Here is a 19,991-nt window from a genome sequence, read left to right as displayed (position 1 = left end):
ATTGAACAAAGTAATAAAACTTTACTGATAACAGTATGAATAAAGAATATGATGTTTTATAGAATAAAAGAAATAATAATAATAAAAGAAATTACTCTTGATGATTGAGGACTGCAAATGCAATGTCCAAAAGACGAATTTCACCTCTGTTTGAGTGCTTACAGTTCTTCGAGTGTCGTCTTGCCAAGATATAACAATCAGTAACTCCAAAGTATAGCACCACAACTTCGAAGTCCTAGCGAACCTTTGAATGGATTTTTTTGTACTTTCTATGAAAACTTCAAAAAATCAAAATGGGGAAAAAGAGGATGATGATTTTCAAGTCTTTCTCTTAGATTTTGAGATCTTGATCGAACCTCTTGAATAAACAAGACAAGGGTTTAAATAAAAATAAAGTGTCTCTTCAAACAACCACTATGTCTGTTCCAAGAGTCACTTTGTCTCTTCAAGCATATGTCTCTCCACGACCATATTTAAAGAGTTTTATAACTGTCAGAAAAGAGAAATGCATTTATCCAAAATTTAAACCTCATTAACTTCTTGATAACTGCTTATGAAATCTGAAAATAAAAACGTAATCACAACCATACAAGTCTAAGACCCCTAAGGCCCAATCTTAAACCATAGAATATTCAATATATTCCTATGTCTATTTTGTTGGGGAGTGGGTTTGAACCCTTCGCATCCAACTTGAATTCCAAAATATATAACACTAGATCAACTTCTTAAAATTGTTCAAATACACCATCTTTCATATATGGGACTATTTTATATTCACACTTAGATTTTCCAACAAGAAGAACATCGTATCATGGAATCATTGATGAGTTTCAGTGAATCAAAATCAAAAGAATGTATTATCGAAAAAAAAAAAAAAAAAAAAAAAAAAAAATCAAAAGAATGTTGATGGGCTTTTATTTGAGTATGTGCTGGGCTTCATTCAAATAAAAGTTTAGTAACTTGGGGTGGGTGGATTCACAGACTCAATCCACTGTGAATTTGGACAAAACAAGGTTCGGAGACGGTGCGACCCACCAAACAACAAAACCTAATATCCATTCAAGTAACGGCAGCGCTACTTGGAATAAAAAACAAAAGTCCGTAAGAATTAGGAAATGTCGGCTTTGTAATCAGTGTGCCGTGTGTGTCTATTATATATACAACACCCCAAACGCGTTTTCATTAGTCATTACTTCCTTTCGGCAACCAAAAAAAAAAAAAAACCGCTCATCGGCAGATCTCCTCGCTTCGATCCCAACGATGGTAATAATCACTCAATCTCTCTTTTCCTTCCAATTTAAGATTCGTTGGTCTGATTTTAAACGGATTGTCAGGGTTACATATTAGATCTGGGTTTTGTTTTATAGATCAGATCAATCCCCGTGACTATTATTTATTATTATGTAAATGTGGTTTGGTTTAATTATTCTCTATACTATTGAACTTTGAAAATCCATTTATTTTATGCTGTTGAATTAAGATCTGATTGCCGGATATGAAAATTTTTGTAGACAACTTCAAGGCGTCTTGCAGATAGGAAGGTGGAGAAGTTTGAGAAGAACATTACTAAGAGAGGAGCAGTGCCTGAAACAACTGCAAAGAAAGGGGCTGACTATCCAGTTACACCCATCGTGCTTGGCTTCTTTGTCTTCGTTGTCATTGGTTCATGTGAGTTTTTTCTCCTTTTAACTTTAACATAACTGTTAATCTGTCATTTTGTTATCTGCATGTTTGTTTTAAGCATATAATATGGTTTCATCGTTTCTTGTATTTTAGAAAAGGCATATGACTTTTTGAAACAAGTAGCGGATTATATGCTCAGGGGCGGATCTAAGGGGGGTTAGTATTTACATGTGATGTAGTAATAGGTGGTGGAATAGGGAAATGGATATATGGAAAAGGGAAGAACATATAGAGATGTCTTACAGAAAAATGGTGAAGAAGAAATAATTGAAAATGATTGGTTTCACTATCTTTTCCTCTTAGGTCTGTGTTATTCGCAATCATGTTTTGGCGAGTGAATTATATTGGTTTGTTGAAGTGGGAGTGAAAAGTGCTGGGATCAAGACTACGCAAAATGAGATCCTTGGCACCATTGTCATACTTAGGCAAGTGTCTTAGGTCCTCCTCGACCGAGTTTTGAAGTTGCTGATTGCCTGCCGTAGAACTACATCTCAACACATAAGTTATAGTACGCTAAGTTGTTAGCTCCTTGTTAAATCTTAATTGACCTTTCAGTACGTGCAAATTATATATGATGATTTATCTTTTCCATGTCATATTTCTTTTGCTGCACATGCTGACTACATTTAGCATTTATTTTTTGATCTGTAAATAGGTATTTTGTTGGTATTTTTATTGATATAATAATATAGAATCATAGAAAAAGTAATGAAGTATCCTTACAATAGAACCATTGTCATAAACAGGAAATAGCAACAAATGTGCAAAACATTCCGAAACACAAAAGCGTCTTTCCATCTACACAAAGCGTAGGTGTGCAGAAATAAATGTAATTCAGAATCGAGTGCCATTCCTTGGTAAAATAAAATGATGATCATGACCCTTAACTTTTGACGTTCGACCAAAAAGTATTAGTTTGTGGACCCACAACTGAGCAGACACTACGAGACACAAAAAGTATTATGCCTAGTGGAATTTGGAGCCGGATCTGTGGCAACGTTTTCACGAATTTCTTTTATTGGTTCTTACCACCACAAACCATACCAATTTGGGTTTGTTCGCCATCTGCTACTGTTTACATCATCCAAGAGTTTCAATTTACTTCCACTATTATTCTTATTGAGCATTACAACTTAAGATTCGCACCAAGTTCCAGCTCGTATTGGGCACTGGACTGTGTTGACAGGGCTCAGCATTTCCTTGTTGCCCTTACTGTTTTCTGGCCATATTTACTTTCTTTTGGCACCTCAGGGGCATATTGATCTGTAGGTAAATGGTCCTTTTGCAGTTTGATCTTCTAAGGGGTTTAGCCTGATCTTTGTTGATAGTATTTATAAAGGAGTATATGTGCCTGTTTTCATCATTTACAAGCTTCATTTTATTTCTTTGGAGGAATTGCTCATAAACAGGAAAGTCGCGACCCCTGTTGGGCTGCCTGTTTGTAGATTGCGAATTGTACTCAAATTATTGATTTCAATTATTTTATTTGTGTTAGTGGTACTTGACTTTAATCTTTAGACCAGATCATTAAATCATCATCTACTAAGATGATTAGCTTTACTGTGTAACCTACATTTTAGAATTTACTAATTTGAATGTTTTCCATCTCAGCTTTGTTCCAAATCATCCGTACAGCAACAAGCGGAGGCGCGGCTTGATTATGATTACAATATCTGGTCGACTTCTGGTCAAGAACTCAAGATTAGGTTTCTGTTAACTCAAAATAGTATGTAAGAATATGAATGTGATAGTGGACATGGTTGGTTTTTGCAATTGTAATACCTTATGAGTAATAAAGGAACATTTCCCTACCAATCTGTTTTTTGTAATTACTTTCTCACTTACTGTTTGGTTTTTTATCTGAACAGTTAGAACATCACCAATGGCAGTTGTAAATATATGGTGTAAAACTTGTTCCGACGGGGGTTGTAAAGCGTAGGTAATAACTAGGAGCATCTCCAATGGTGGGTGTAAAATTATACCTCCACATAGGCTCCACTTAGGTGCCATTAGGATTTTACAACTCCAATTGCAAATTATTGTATAGCTCACAAATATCCACCCTATATTATTCCCAATGGAGAAGTGTAAAAAAGTTCAATTTTGATGATACTTTGAAGTGATGCAAGTGTCGTCAGGGCTATTTATCAACTAATAGCGAGATGGGGAATTTCTCACTCCTATTAACTAATAGTTTATTTGATAGAGTTTTTTAACACTTGGGTATAAACTTTCCACTCTATACGATTTACACCTCCCATTGGAGATGCTCTAATAAACTAATAGCTAATAGAGGGGGTGGAGAATTTCTCACTTGAATACAAGTTAAAAAACTTGGGGGTCACTTGGAATGACGCGTGAATTTATAATATGTTCGGACGTAACTTCCCTCTATAGTTCTTTTGTAATTTTTAAACTCAACCATCCTTTTTAAACTAGCCAATTATCCTGCCTACGGCCGGGCCTGCTACATTGATAATTCACAATGACCTGATTTACTTTTATCAAACTATTAACAACTACAATACAGCATTACCCAGTGTTACCTACCATTAGCTGCATTACCTACTATTGGCAAAGTATTGATTGGCCTTCCTCCACTGAAATATAATTGATGTATCAGTAGCATCAAAAATTAATAGCGGGCCTGCCATATGAAATTAAGTTTTCTTTGTACTAATTCTTTTGAGGAAGTATAATGATTCTTTCAAGGAAACTAAAAACAGTAGTTCGTTGTAATCATGTTCAATGATATAGTTTTCATCAACACATTGTCAATCTCTTAGTTGGAAATTGATTAATTCAAATCTAAGAAATCTAGCAAAAAAAATAAATAAAAGTTCATTGACAAATTCATTTAATTAAAATGGGTCGCGGTATTGACACCCCTATAAATGGGACTAGCACCCTTTTGACCAATTCAAATGTACTAGCACCCCTCCATTAAATACACAAAAAACACTAATGGCAAGCAACTGCTGCGGGATCGCACAATCCACGGCAAGCAGCTGCCGCGAGATCCCATATTCCACGGAAGATGATTGCCGTGGGTCCTTTTTTTTTTAATAGCCACCGTAAAAAAAAGTTAGTTGCCGCGAGATGATTTTGTTTACTAAAATGGAGTCTTTGTTTGTGTTAATTATCAAAACTCTTCTTCATTAATTTGATCCAAAAATTTCTTATAGTATATGAAAATATTTGCCGCGAGATAGCAAAATTATAGCTCGATTGTACATTTTTTTTGTCATGGTTTTGGTGTTGTTCTTGGAGTGTATAAAGAAACTTTAAAGAAGAAAATGAGGTATCCATATGTCGTGTGTGTTAAATACACAAAATTTAAGTGAAAAAAAAAAACAAAAAACACAAAAAAATATGCCACGACAACTGCTTGCCGTGGGATATGGGATCTCGCGGCAACCCGATACCGTAGATTGTGTGATCTCGCGGCAACTGCCTGCCGTGGGATATGAGATCTCACGGCAACTGCCTGTCGTAGAACTATAGGCATGTGGAGTGTAAAAGGACATATATAACGAATAAACATTATTGTTTTACTTTTTGTCAAAGGGGTGCTAGTCCCATTTATGGGGGTGCCAATACCGCGCCCCATTAAAATTAGTATATGGTATGCATAAATTGACCAAACGTCTATGCCATGCCAGCTTGTTTCATACAGACGTACGGCTTGGGTATTTTATATCTACCTCCAAACTATATGCCTCTGATTTAATGTGCATTTAACCTTGAACCTCTCAGGGAACAATAATTGAATAATGTAGATAAGTTTATATTTAAGGAAAACAAAAATATATACTAACAAAAACTGAAGATGGTAATTCTCATGATAAAGGCTCTAATGTTGCCGTTTTCTATCTTGGCGCGCTTTCGGCATTGCCTCTCTGCATTCGTGGTGGAATGGTAGATAGCTCCTCAACTCCCATGAACATAGTTCCTCCAAATTTTTTGGCATAACCTTCCTTGTTTTACTGACATTATTCCAACATCTTAGATCAAGCTTTAAACCTGTAAAGATAAAATCCAACTCAATGGAAGAAATTCGTACCAATTATGCAAGACAACCAATTTTAACACTGAAATCCAATCCAAAACAGTAATTAGATACATAACTCATAAACATTCCAACTTAATTACCAACTAATTGGAACAGTCTAGTAAGCATATTGAGATTTTTCTCTAAAAACTATCACACACAAATTAATATAATAATACATTAGAGTTCAAAGCGGCACAATAAAAAGCAAACCAGGTAACCCACTAACTTAATTGAATGGGATAACAATGGAATAAACAATGTTAGTGTGGTTATAATCTACTTGGGTATGCGCCCTGAATACTCACTTTAAAATTTTCCACAATTACCCAATTACTTCGCTTAAAACTGCTCTACGGACTGTTAGCTTTCATAGTTCATCTCATGTATACCCCAAATTCTGATCCAACACATCCAAGTATCAAACACTCTCATATAGCTAAAGCTATATAATTTTGAAGTAAAAATCTTTGTTTATCAATATGTGACCCCAATGAAAGTACCTACTAACATTGAAACTTAGATTACCCAATATATATATATATATATATATATATATATATATATATATATATATATATATATAGAGAGAGAGAGAGAGAGAGAGAGAGAGAGAGAGAGAGAGAGAGAGAGGATCATCTTACAGCTTTTTTGGGTATAACACCATTATACAATAGCTAAAATTGTATCTTGGCTGTGTCTCGATTCCAACCAGCAATTACCTATATCAAGTCATATAAGCTGGGTCATATCTAAAGCACTTGTCCTCTGGAAGTCGCTGGAAATTTTATCTGAAGAGTGAAATGAAAGAAACCAATTATTTTGTACATAGAAAGAGAAAGGAATTTAACTTAACCTCTTAATTATGAGTTTGTCTACGAAGACGGCGGTCATCAGCCAATGTTCTCATATTTGGTAGCATGCACATATTTTCCTCCATGTTTGAAGCTAATATTGTTCACTAACACAAAGAGAGTGAACAATATAATAGTTTGTATTCACAAATAGTGATATATTAAGTAAGCACTTCATACCATAACCAAACAAAACAATTGACACCTCAAAAGAAGATGGTCCAAACACTTATACAAATCAACACCTGTACCAAACAACACCTTGTTGCACAACAATTTGTATGTTATTCACCTCAGTTATAGAAATTACCCTACAAATAACATTGAAGGAAAATAGGGTCCACATACCAGTTTCTAGCTCTAGAATTAATGAACCTCCGAATGGATTCTATAACAACCCAACCACTGATCTGCCTGCCCCTTAAGAGGAGGCAGATAAGTTTTAACTGAACCTAGCTTTTACATGGCACATGTGGGACTAGAAATGGGCACACTCAAGGCATTTTCTACACGCCTTGCATCTAGTAGGCTCTACCTTCTGGTTTCTCTCCTTGTTTCTTGAGCAATTCCTGATGAGTAGTTTCTTCTTGATTGAAGTGGAACAATTGAAAGGTTTTATGCAAATGACTTGTGGAACTGAATAACGTAGTTTGAGTGTTGTGTCACACATGAATGGACGGTAGCCCTTCTCCTGGGAGGAACATAGACGGAGAACAACGTTATGCGGATGCTTCGTGCACACAGGGCACTTGGCTTCTTCCGATCCCATTCTTTAACATCCTCTAAAAGGGGCTTAGGTAGATACTGCAAGGAGCTCCTCGAGCTGCAAGGATAAGGAGATGCCTTGGATTGATCAGATGATACAGAAGAATTTTTTCTTCCTTTGGCATTTCGGAATTTGCAACAGTTACCACCAAGCACTACTATATTCTATGAAACCACTTTAAAAAGTTAGACTAAGGATATTCAATTAAACACCACCATATCAATCAATGATTAAGCCTTGTGAGAACCTAGCAATTGAATATTATTTTGTTTCACTCTTTAGCTTGCAGAGTATTCTATTAATAACTTACTAAATGAGCTGTGAAGGGCCATACCTTATGGCAAACCTACTCAAAAAGCAAAATATTGTAATAGTAGTACCACCACTTCTTGAATCTTGATATTTCTCGAATTTCTATTTGTTCTTCCTAGGTTATAATGGTACTTGAAGCTACATTCTAAAAACATATTTATTAGTTTTCACTGAGAGGTTGAAAACATACCCAGTAGTAGCCAATAGGACACCGATATTAATATTCCTAATTGGCTTAAAACATTGGATTAATTTAAATAAAACCACTACTGTCTAACTATATGACAATGTATATATATGTGTAACAGTGAAGAAGTACGTGTTGATTTGATGAGATGAGCTCTGTAAACTTTTATAAAAGGTATTTGGATGACACCAATAATGGTGTTCAAAAGAATTGAAAAGGACGTATCACTACACTAGAAGGTTTAGTGTTCAAAGTATATGCCTATAAATTCATATCTCATTTTAATGGACATTGCAGATCCTAATTACTGATTTTGGCAGTTAAAAAGGTTACTACATGTTTATATGAGGTGCTTGTAATTCACAAACCAAAAACTGGAAAAAATGAAAAGAAACAAACCCCCAAAAGTTTTATCTTAAGGGTGAATTAAAAGTTCAAAGTTAAATAGTGGTGATATCACATGCAAGACCTGCAATTTTGGGTTCCTCATCTCATTGGACATGCATATTCAATAAAATTCCCTAGTAAAAAGAAATGTAACAGAAAGAAAAAGTCAACAACAAATTATGTTCACACGGCTGCTACAAAGATCACTAATAGAATGCCAATCTAGTTATCATACTTATGGCGACATTTAACTCGTATGTATTGTTAGACACTATCAACTCACAAAGCACCAAGTCAGGGAGAAAATCAAGGTTGATGCATGGTTGTTGGCAAAGAATCTAAAACCAAGAAGATAGATTATTCTTTGTCATGGATTCCACCACAACGTGATATCGATCTACTTTTACTTTTCAGTAACATACAAATTTTCTACCCCAGATAACCATTTAAGTTTGATAGAGTTACCTCTGTAAGTCTGTTCCTCAGTTGCTGAGCAATCACAATGCTCCATATTCAAAGTACACTGCCATTGTTAAAATACGTCGCAATTAATTTCACAATTAATTTCAAGAAATATGTTGCACTATTTGGTTTGAAGAAGGATGCATACCTAGTTTCTAGTAGTCACATGTCATCGTTGATCATCGTCACCTTTGTAGTCACATGTCATTTTAATCATCAAACAACAACGATAATATAATGATTGTGAAAAAAAAATACCAAATAGATAAAGATAATAAAGAAGGAAAGAAGGGAATTGAAGAGTTTCAGTAAATTCATCTCTGAACTTGTTTGGATTCAATTAAAAAATTTGTTCTCTTCAAAAGCCCGAATTAAGAAACGAATTCGTTTTCTTCAAAACTCTTAAAGTCTACCCTTCTCTCGTTACACTGAAAATGATGAAAGAGAAGTCTATAACAATATATGTGATACATTTTTATCAGCAAAGTGACGCCTCTCTAAACAGTTGATGTCTTTGAATTAGACCAGCCCCTGGTCTGTTAGTGTACTTAAGCGTCATGGTAGAAGCTTAGTCACTGTCCTCTGTTAGTAGCCCCCTTCCCCACTCGCTTGTGGCCATTATTGGAATCAAGTCCGAATTGGTCCCCAAAAAATGAAGAAAAAAAGAAAATGAATCATAATTTGTTTCTGAAATGGATTAAGGGTGTAAAAACATATTATGTATCCCTGTCTAGTGCCTACTATATTCACCATGCAATGCCTATACTGTTAGTGAACAATAAGCTAATGCGGAACTTGGAATAGGTGGGGGAAAAAAAAGTTGGAATTTTGACATAATGCATCATTCAAAAAGAACAATCTAGTCGCTGAAAATGTTGAAAACCAAAACTTCGATTTTGAACATTCGAGGTAATACCATATATTGCAATCAAATTTTCATCTCATTAATTAAATAGTTTCTAAAACCATCAGTGTAGAATTCATTTTTACATACCTCGTATTTGTGCTTGTTCAATTCCTTTCAGGGTTGTACCGATTCTCCCTCTTCTTCTGCTTTACAATAGGTAGCACCCTATAGAATATACCATAAGGTCGACAATCATTTCCCTATTCAACATATCCTTAACAAACAAACAATAATAAAACATTAAGATCATCCCTGACAAATTCATAAAGAAGGAAGGATTGAGTTGTCTATATCTAGTAGCTACTCACCAAGTACCGTAAAGATGAAGTATCACAAATAGTGAGTCGGCCGGTCACTATATGTTAAAATTGCACGCATGCTTTCAAAATTACCGAGTTGAATGGGAAGGTCTTATACGTACAAAGAGTTAGAACTAAAGTCTAGTAAAGATGTATAGTCCTACTATAATAGAAGAGAAAGGCAAACAAAGCTTAAATGTTCTAGAATAAAATACTCGTAACCATTCAATTATTTTTCCAAAGTTATGCAACATAATGTCTACCATCTCGATCTAAGCCGACAACCATCGCATCTATGTAACAAACTATAGATAATATCTTTGTTTAGTTATGTCACTTTACATATGTCTTCCTGAGTCCCGAGTGCTTCCTAATATTGTTGGTTAATGTTCTCAATGGTTTATAAGTCTTCCATACTTGTTTTTGTATTCTCCACTACAAACTTTGAATAAGTATATTCTAATCATATTTAATTTTTTATTACATAATTAATAAACGTATATAGCTCGAAAGAAACAACGAAAAGCATTACCTTGCTGAGAACATTTTCTTTTCTGGATCGAATTGATGTAGATATCTATATACCATTGCGACTCAGAGGCCCTATTCTTAAACCACATGTTGCTCCTTTCTTTTCAAGCGAAGCCTATTGCTGCCCATGTATATTTTAGCTGCTAGAATGTTCTTCCTATAGTGTTTGAGTAACTCACACCAATCTCACTACAGTAGTTCCTCCAGTTAATTAAGGCTTTAGTGACACATTGAATGTCTCCAAATAGGTGTACTTGTTGCAGTCCTAGCCAATGTGCAAGCCTTGTCGCTAGTTATGCAGCATAAAATTATGACTGCAATGCATTGTTTGCTATTAACTTACTAATATGAATAGTTTAACTAATATGAATAGTTCAATGGCTTCATACGAAGGGAATTGACTACAGGAGTCACAAACTGTTATGTCTTCCCATTAGTTTTAGTTGATTGCTACTAAGATAAACTTATGAATTATTCCTATTGTAGCTTGTTCTACAGGAGAGGTAAATAAAATGACTAGAAATCTATGACGACTGAGAGCGTTAAAGTGCCACAAAAATCTATGAAGTATGTTCAAGGGTACGTAACAATGAAGGTTTTTGGTTTCATATTGCCATCCAACGACATTGGTAATTATATGTGATCATTAGTCATTATATATGCCATGGCGGATTCTTTGACTGTAACCCTCAATCAAGCGACTATGTAAGCCTTTACTTGAGGAGGTGCTCTGGGGCATAGTCTCAACCTGAGTTATGCGCCATCATCTATGATTATTACCCTCACTCTCTTCAATTGTGCAATTAAATTAAAAGCATAGACAGGGCATGGCCATACGCTATAGAGAAAAATTTCTCATAAAGAAGAATATAAAAACTTGGATTTCTTAAGTGAAAACTTAGAAATACCACTCCGTAATATGTGATGGAATGAAGCAAGGAAAGTTGTTTTGAGTAATAATGGCTACAAAATAGTTTGAATACATTTTCTAGGAGGTATAGTATTCAATTGCCAATTCTACAATTCTATGAGCAAGATTGTCACAATCGAATACTCGACTTCTAGAACCTCAAGCCTATTCAATACCAGTATCCCTTATGAATCACCAGACTAACACATGAATATTTTGGATAGTGCAAAAGTTATATGATCTATATTTAAAAAGAGCCTATATTTAATGTATGTCGACAGGAGTATAGTATTCGATTGCCAATTCTATGAGCAAGATTTCAAGAGGAGTTAAGGGGCTTCTACCAGAAAGAATGGGTCTCCAAGAAAACAATAATATGAAGCTAAAACTCTAATGGCTTATTCCCGTATCCTGCACCCAAAGTATTATTCAAGCAAGGATAAATGCAAAATGCTCTAAAGGCGATCTCTATTTTCTAAACAGTCATTGTGACAATAAACCGGATTTACCTTGAATTCCTCCCATTTTGTTAGGTTCATCTTTGATTTTTCAATCAGGGATCCAAAGTTGGAACATATTCTTGTAAATCGACAAAGTCCTTTGAAGGATGCCGCCGAATCAGCAAATTCACAGCCTTCTTCATAAGCATCAAGTATAAAATTTCCTGAAATTGCAAGAAAATGCCTAAAGCCAAATCAATAGAGCTAATACTTAGGATCTTTTTTCTTCAATTTTATATGTGAATAATGAACATTTCAAATAGGTAAGAGAAGCCGTTAAACTATGATCAGATTCGTCATTGGTCTGCTTTGCTCATAGTGCATGCAGTTGTCCAAGTTAACTATTACAATATCACTGTGTCACAAACAAAGCCTAATTATGTACATGTACACTGTGAAACTAATATTACTTGGACAAACTTATGGAGCTATCAATTGAGAGTTATCAAACCTGTAATGAAATAAGACTGTTCAAAGTCCTCTTTAATGTTTTCCATGACTTGGGCACAATTAACAATGTAAGACCTATCATCATCCAGCTCAAGCACTCTACCCTGGGCTTCAACATTTGAGGTGGGTGACCAGAAAAAAGAAGTCGTAATTCCAAGAAGTTCATAACTGTACCATGCTAAAGTAATCAACACATTCTTGTTCGATTTAGAGTCTTCATTAGTTGATGAACTACTTGTTTGTTTTTTCCCACTACACTGGATTGTATAAAATTTGAGGTGAAGTGATAAAAAAGTAACAAAACGGTGTGCTGAGAAATGGTGGGAAATATTAACAAAAGCTTTCACACATGGATATTTTCACAATGTTACTATGCTACTCAATAATTAGTTTCTACACCTGCAAAACAAACCCAAGAATATTTGCACACACAACTGAAGAATCAAGTCCAGAATCAAGTTTGCACACTAAGGTTTGTAAGACATGCATTATAATATCTCCGTGTAATGTATAGGAATAAAGTCATCATAAGGGAGGAGCAAAATCCCATTTATTCACAACTCAGCAGTGTTTCACGCATCATTTTTTAAGCAAAAAAAAAACACATTTTAGCTCAAATACAAAATTCAAACAGACACCAAACAACAAAACTTTCAATTCATTTACAAAGTAAACATCTTTCATTTCTTAGTCAATTCAAAAACACAAACACATCAATCTAAAATAACAAAAAGATTAAGACTTTGATATAAATAGTGTAAGTAATCAAAGAAGACAAAGAAATTAATTCGAAAAGGAGAAAAAAAAATCAAAATAATTGAATTGGGTAGATACCTCGAGTGTTCGACGATGATTTGTTGAAAGTAGCGGCAGGCAGAACTAAAATTTGATAAATTTTAAGTACCCTTCGTATTCAACAGATACACCACGATGAGTTTCAATAATTCTAACAAAAACATCGAAAGTCAGGTATTTTCGGCTCGAATCCATGACCTGACGTGAAGAAAAGCCCATAAATACCAAGTGGGAGCCGTTTGCGTCAATGTCCCATTTCAGAATTTTAGATCAACACTCACCAGCCATTCGATGGTGCTAAAAATCGATCCTGACCGTCCTTTGTCTTAGGCAACTTGTTATTTTGTCCTGTAGTGCTAAAAAAATCCCTATCCCTATCTTATAATATATATATATATATATTATAACCCCAGAAGTAGTTATATATATATATATATATATATATATATATATATATATATATATATATATATATATATATATATATATATATATATATATATATAGTGGTTATATATATATGTATATAACCACTCTATAGTTTTTTCTATTGCATCAGTCGTAAATCCACCCTCAGCAGTCACTGAAAGGGGGTGAATATAACTCATCAGCTGGGGGGTACTCAATAAAGATATGCAACCATAGCATCAATTTGCAACTAAACAATTAGAGTTTAAAGGGCAAATTTGACAATGAACATTTAAAAAATATGTGATAAAGAAAGTAGTAGTGAAAGCATGTAATGAAGGTCTTTTGAGGCATGTTTCTAATGTGTCCAGGTAGTGGCTCATAGAATAATGACTCCCTTGCATATACTTACCTTCAATTAAACTACACTTCTTTCCATTGGTACTGATAGGGCATCAACAGTCACTTGCGTATACTTACCTTCAATTAAACTACACTTCTTTCCATTGGTATTGATAGGGTATCCACAGTCATTCATGACACCCAAATCATGAATTTGTTTATTTTTTGGGGAAAAAAAATACTAATTTGTGCTAGGTGGTTCTAGAGAGTGGAGAAACTAAAGGCTTAAACTATGCTCCCTATAAAAGACTTAAACTGTGGCCCCTAACAGTAAACCTGTGATAAAGTCGATACTTGAATACTAAATGCTCTTTAAACAATATTAAGTGTGGATATGTTTTTTTTTTTTTCATTTGAAACTTGTTTATCTCTTGCGTGACAAACTTTTACCTACTCAACGGAATATCTTGTCCTTCTCAGAATGAAGAATATGGAGGGAATACATTATTAATTAAAATATAATTAGTCTGTATGCTAGGGACATAAAAGATATAGATGGTTATTCCTGCAGTAGGATTAAAAATATTTAAATACAGCTAACCATATCATTAATCATAAAAAATTAATGGAGGAAGAGAAGATATACTTTTGCATCCAAGTAAAGGGGCAACACCTGTAGCTTTGTTTCTCATAATCTAGAACAGTATGGATTTTATTTGATCTGATTATTATATGGCTTTAGGTGTAAAGGTTGGTGCTTTTGTTGTCACCCACGATTACCAATTGCAAATAGCTATCTAGATATAAGCTTGAGCTAGTCACACAGAAATGCTATTGAAAAACTATCTTAAATTATCTAAGTTAAAAAACAACTAATATTCTTAAACTAAAACTTTCTTTGCAAAGTTAAGCAGCGTTTGATCTTACTACATGATTGTGAATAAGCAAACCTGGTGATGCTCCAATAAAACAACTAAACTCGACGGAGTCATTATTTTTTCTATTTGTTTGACCATAACTTTAGTAATATTTATGGGAAGTCTTAGTGAGGTGTTGAGCAAGCAACATAAAGGTGGGCATGAATGAAAATAGGTTGAGGCAACTACACTCTGAGATTAGGTAGTACTGACCCACATTGGAAAAATTAAATCCGACCATATGAAGTGCAACACTACAACAGAGCATGGTTTTAGCAGCGCCATACCCCATCGCTAAAGGTGCCTTTGAGCATGGCAAAAGATCTGTCGCAACGCACCAGATGGCGTTGCAAAGGCGTGGCTAAAAAGTGCGTCTCAAATACTCAAATGCAACGCCAAAAGTGGCGTGGCAAATGTTCCTAGTTTGTTGCGACGCCTATGGGCGCTGCTAATACACTAATTCCGTTGCTACTTCATTTATGAAAATTAAATTAATTACAAATTTATTTCAAACTATTTGCAGCGCTTGGCGTCGCAAAAGAGAGCTTGTAACAACTAGGATGGCGTTGCAAAAGTGATACCTTTAGCTGCACAACTAGGCATCGCAAAAGGCAACCTTTTGCTACACTATTTCCGTTGCGGAAAGTTTGAATTTTTAGCTATACATTTGGCGTGGCAACAGACATCCATAAATTTAGCGACACACCAAGTGTGGCAAAAAGTGTCTACGTTACGGTAGAATCAAATCTTTTAGCTACACCAAAATTGTTGCGAATGATATAAATTCCAGAAAAGCACACTTTATTTGGCAGTAAAACAACAATGAAATGGCAAAAGAAATGCATTTTTATTTGTTCATTATTAACTCCACATGTACACCCAAAACATCTTACTTAGGCCACCCCATGTGTAAACAAACAGAAAATAACAGAACTTGAACTAGAGCATATAGTGCCGATAATAAATAGCCCTTGCCATCCAAAATCTTCTCAAACAGTCATCCAGAAAACAGGTTGAACAACTTCAAGACTCTTGACACATTCCAGCTCTTTTTGTTCAATTTGTTTCTCAACTTGAGTTCGCATGGTACTCTCCCCGAGTATATCGATGTTTTTCTGTCATGACTCAATGGTGGTGAACTGGTGACACAGATATTCAAATTTTCTGTCTTGAAGAGGCATCGAGAAATGATTTGCTTCCATGCATCTTGAATTGAAAGTCGCGCACGATCATAAGCTTTAGCGCTTCAATGGCAATTTCAATATATAACACATAATTTGTATTTGATAATTGCTTTGCTTCCACTCACCTCTTGAAAATGCGTGACGATTGGGTCATTATGTATAAAATGAATTATCGACAAACCTGTTTAACGAAGTAAAAATAATGCAATCAAATACTTAAACAATACAACTAATTCTCTCCAGCCCCAAAACCATGAAAAGCAAGAGGAAAATTTAAGTTTTTGGGAACTTCAAGCCTTGCTATGACTGCAAGATCGACTTCTCCTATCCGTCTTGGATCTAAAATCACAAGGTAACATCTTTGTCTTGAAGCGCATCTTGAAAAATCAAAAACATAGATTAACATCCGTTAAAACAGAGACAGAGTAGATAGTTCCACAACTTTTGTGATTAAGGAGTCTGAGACAAAAGTTACCATATACTCTTTTTCTTTAATGTGGTTAGCTGTGTTGCCATAATATGTAACTACCTTGAAACCCAAAGGACATGTTGAAATACAAAATGCACCCAACATAACATGGCAACGAGGGGGATAAATAGGGAATTTCTATTGTTCTATAAGGAAGATCGGTTCCCCAAATTCAGCCTTCTTTGTCATTTAGCATGAGTAAGTACCTACGACGATGTGTTCATTCTTACCTCTACTACAAGGAGGTATCCGTCATCCTCTTTGTCACCTTTAGAAATGAAGATGGGCTCACCGATAAATCTTCGATTTCCAATGACCAAGTCGAAACCGACTTCTTTGTCCACATTGAGCTTTGCTTGATATCAAAAGGAAAATGTGGCAAGGTTTGGCGAGGAACGAGGAAGATGTGGCAAGCATAAATGTACTTGTTTTTTCTACTTGAGACCATTGGGTTGATCACGGGGAAAGTCGAGAAGGTGTAGTCCAAAGGTTCAAGGGCTCAACGGAACAATATTTACAATTTCCTTCTTTGTCAAAGTTCATAGACACCTACATTGTCATAAGATTTAGTCGAACTTTACAACCTGAATTGTGGGATCTTTTTCTTAATCGCTCAAAAGATCATTCAATTAAACAGATTACTACATATTCTACTAACATAAGAAACCACGTAACTCGGTTCAAATGTTTCTAATTTCTAGTGTAATCGTGTTCTTTTGAAAATTAAAAGAAAATTACCTTCTGTATTATTAGAAGGCTCTAAAGAAAAGTACACATCTTATTTGTTTGAGGTAGAAAATATTGGAGTGATTCCATGTGGTGAAGATATGGTTTGTTGGGTGATCCTATTAGAAGTTTTAAATGACAAACATTTTTTTCGGTGATAACGATAAACATGGTGAACAGAGAAGATGAGGCGGTGAGTCCACAGGGAACATACACACAGTTTAATCACAAAAACATACACGGGGAACACAAAGAGTACCTCCACTAGATGAGGCAGTGAATCCTCTTCACCTTCTCTTGCATTCATAAAAGAAGGGTCCAATGTACCACTTCTCCGGTCATATCCTACAAAATCATGAAAAAATTAAAATCCTTGCTTTATGTTACATGCAGCGATTTACAAATTACCCTTTGTAGTAAAAGTTAATATTCACTAAATAAGAAAAAAAAAAAAGGATCATATCTGTGGTGATAAAAAACAGAGAAATAGTGTGATAGTAAAAGAAATTACCAAACATTTTGCAAAAATTGAACCATTGGTAGGAGCAAGCAGCAAAGATGCACTTGAATTTCTAGATTCCCTTTCACATCCCTCCGCTTTCGAAGGCATTACCCACATGTAATAGCCACATCTATTTTGGAGCCTCAATCGGTACCCTCCAATCTCGATCTTCAACAATCTCATTTGGAAATCGAGGAAGCAAGTAAATAGGAGATGTAGATTTGCTATCGTCCATAGACAACGCAGATATCATCGGAGATATCCCACTTAATGCAAGCATTGACCCTGCAATTCAAATGCTAGACTAGATTAATCACTTCTATGCAAATGCAGCATATATAATGTTACAATGGTCCTTCTAAATCAGTGTTTACATAATATTGTGAAATTTTGATTCCAAACTAAAAGCAACTTTCACGTTCAGAACAAATATAAATTGTAATTTGCATGAATAGCTTATCGAGGAACCAAATTTTAGCACAATGCTAGAAAGCTAATTCATGTATGATGATCTATTTGAGTTTAGGCACTTACGTAAATCAAAACTTGTGTTAGGAACAGTGATAATGTTGCATATCTAAAGTTTAACTCACCCGGGAATATCGAGCTTAATACGATTCCCAAATAAAATATAGTGCGTGTCCGTGAAGGCCCAATCATGAACCATCATGTGTTACGAGATGTTATATGTCCGCTTATTCATTAACTTGAAATTTGAATCAAACTCTACAACAACAAAAAAAATGCAAGTTATTCTTGGTTAGTTTATGACAAAATCGATTATACAATGAAACAACTCGAGGAAAAGTTGAAATGGCATATCGGACACAAGGTTAGATGTGATGAACAATACACATGTATACAGCACTGAGATAACATGTAAATTATTACTAATAACAAATACAAAAACATACCATAGAAGGTGAATGTGCTTTGAGGGAGCAACATATCTTCTGCATTAAGAATTCAAATATGCGTGGTGTCATCCCACAGTCTAGACTGGGCTTTACTTCCAACTCGTCAATCTCACCGAGCATTGTATATGTCTTCCCACTTCCCGTCTAGAGAGCAAATCCATTCATACATCAGATGCAAGGTCAAAAAAGAAAAAGACAAGTTAATTATTAAATGTGCTATAGTAAACACTAGGTTGTAAACATGCATCAAAAACCTGACACCCAACTACCCAAGCTTTAACACAATGTACCCAACCTGATTTTTTCTTTGCCTCACTAACAAAAAAAAAATAAATCCCAACCAAATAAACAAGCAAAATGAATAAAAAGTGTAGAAAATAAATAAATAAACTTGGCCTACCTCGATCGTATGCTCGAGAGACGCACTTAGATAATCAGCACCTTAAAAACAAAATATAGAACCACAATAAATAACTTAAGCTAAAGAGGTCTTATAACATTTGATGGATCTAGGTATACATCTTATGAAAAAGAAACAAACTGCATCATTCAAAGAACAATATGAGTGATATCCATCGTTTCAAAATCACATTTTCTGCAATACTAGCAATTAGGTCAATTAACATATACCATCAAATTATTGCATTACCAATCAAGACAACCAACATCATCACAGTAGCACTCAGATTATGAATATATAACATTTGATATTCATCATTCAATTAATTCCAAATAAATTTCAAGTTTCCATCTTTGATCCAAAAGCCGGTCAACATCCCAATCCCAATTATAGAAAGGTGAAAACCATGCCATATTAGCTAATAACAAAAATCTATTGATTGCACAACTTCATCATTATTACCAATTCAAAACAAAATATACCCAGACGAAAGAAAACTATTTATTCTAATTAAACAATACCATTACTTGTCAAACAACCCAATGTTCATTCTACCTTAACAATTTAACAATCCCATACAAGCAAGAACTTGCAAAGATCTATCATGAGAAATTCATCGAAGAGATAATGAACCACCTTGAAAGCTTTTGAAAATTACCTGGGTTGAAACCTGTATTCACCTACACGGACTGCATGCATAATATCTGAGAAAGAAGATTAGTTCTCTAAGTAGAGCACTCATGACCCTAAAACATATAGCAGACAAAGTTCCAAGTCTAAACTGATGTCAAACAAAAGATTAATTAGTAAAATTGAATCCCATGTCCATAAATCATTCAAACACAAGAGAACCCATTCACTACAATAAATCACAGAATTTTTTATAAAAAAAAAAACACAAATTTCAACAAACCCAAACTCAAAATCGACACTATTCTAGTGGTGGGCGATTACCTTACAATCAAAACCCCAATCCATCAGCCTAAAACCTAATTCAAAGCTTGGAACTTTAATATGCAATATGAGGAAAAA

General features: G+C 34.7%; 1 protein-coding gene, 1 long non-coding RNA gene and 1 pseudogene across 3 annotated transcripts; 1 reads left to right on the top strand and 2 right to left on the bottom strand.

Moving 5' to 3' along the window:
* The first annotated feature begins 1,039 nt into the window (after window positions 1–1,039).
* LOC147515087 (uncharacterized) lies at window positions 1,040–3,498 on the top strand. Its single transcript, XM_086586109.1, has 3 exons — window positions 1,040–1,263; window positions 1,512–1,668; window positions 3,295–3,498. The coding sequence occupies exons 1-3, from the start codon at window positions 1,261–1,263 to the stop codon at window positions 3,339–3,341; spliced, it is 207 nt and encodes a 68-aa protein (XP_086442235.1). The 5' UTR covers window positions 1,040–1,260; the 3' UTR covers window positions 3,342–3,498.
* Window positions 3,499–5,393: 1,895 nt separating this feature from the next.
* Window positions 5,394–13,483, bottom strand: LOC147515086 (uncharacterized). 2 transcript variants are annotated; one of them, XR_015213362.1, is made up of 7 exons: window positions 13,134–13,483; window positions 11,859–12,013; window positions 9,697–9,774; window positions 8,851–8,891; window positions 8,706–8,763; window positions 6,379–6,682; window positions 5,394–5,706 (listed from the first exon to the last, which is right to left on the bottom strand). It is a non-coding gene; the product is annotated as an uncharacterized LOC147515086 (long non-coding RNA). The 2 variants fall into 2 exon arrangements; XR_015213361.1 differs by lacking the exons at window positions 5,394–5,706; window positions 6,379–6,682 and adding an exon at window positions 6,710–7,411.
* Window positions 13,484–16,174: 2,691 nt separating this feature from the next.
* On the bottom strand, window positions 16,175–18,608 carry LOC147515085 (carotenoid cleavage dioxygenase 7, chloroplastic-like; annotated as a pseudogene).
* Between the last annotated feature and the right edge of the window lie 1,383 nt (window positions 18,609–19,991).

The sequence above is a fragment of the Coptis chinensis genome, chromosome 2, assembly GCF_015680905.1.
Source record: "Coptis chinensis isolate HL-2020 chromosome 2, ASM1568090v1, whole genome shotgun sequence".
Taxonomy (NCBI): Eukaryota; Viridiplantae; Streptophyta; class Magnoliopsida; order Ranunculales; family Ranunculaceae; genus Coptis; species Coptis chinensis.
The sequence above is the reverse complement of the archived record's forward strand: the minus strand, read 5'-3'. Positions and strand labels throughout refer to the sequence as shown.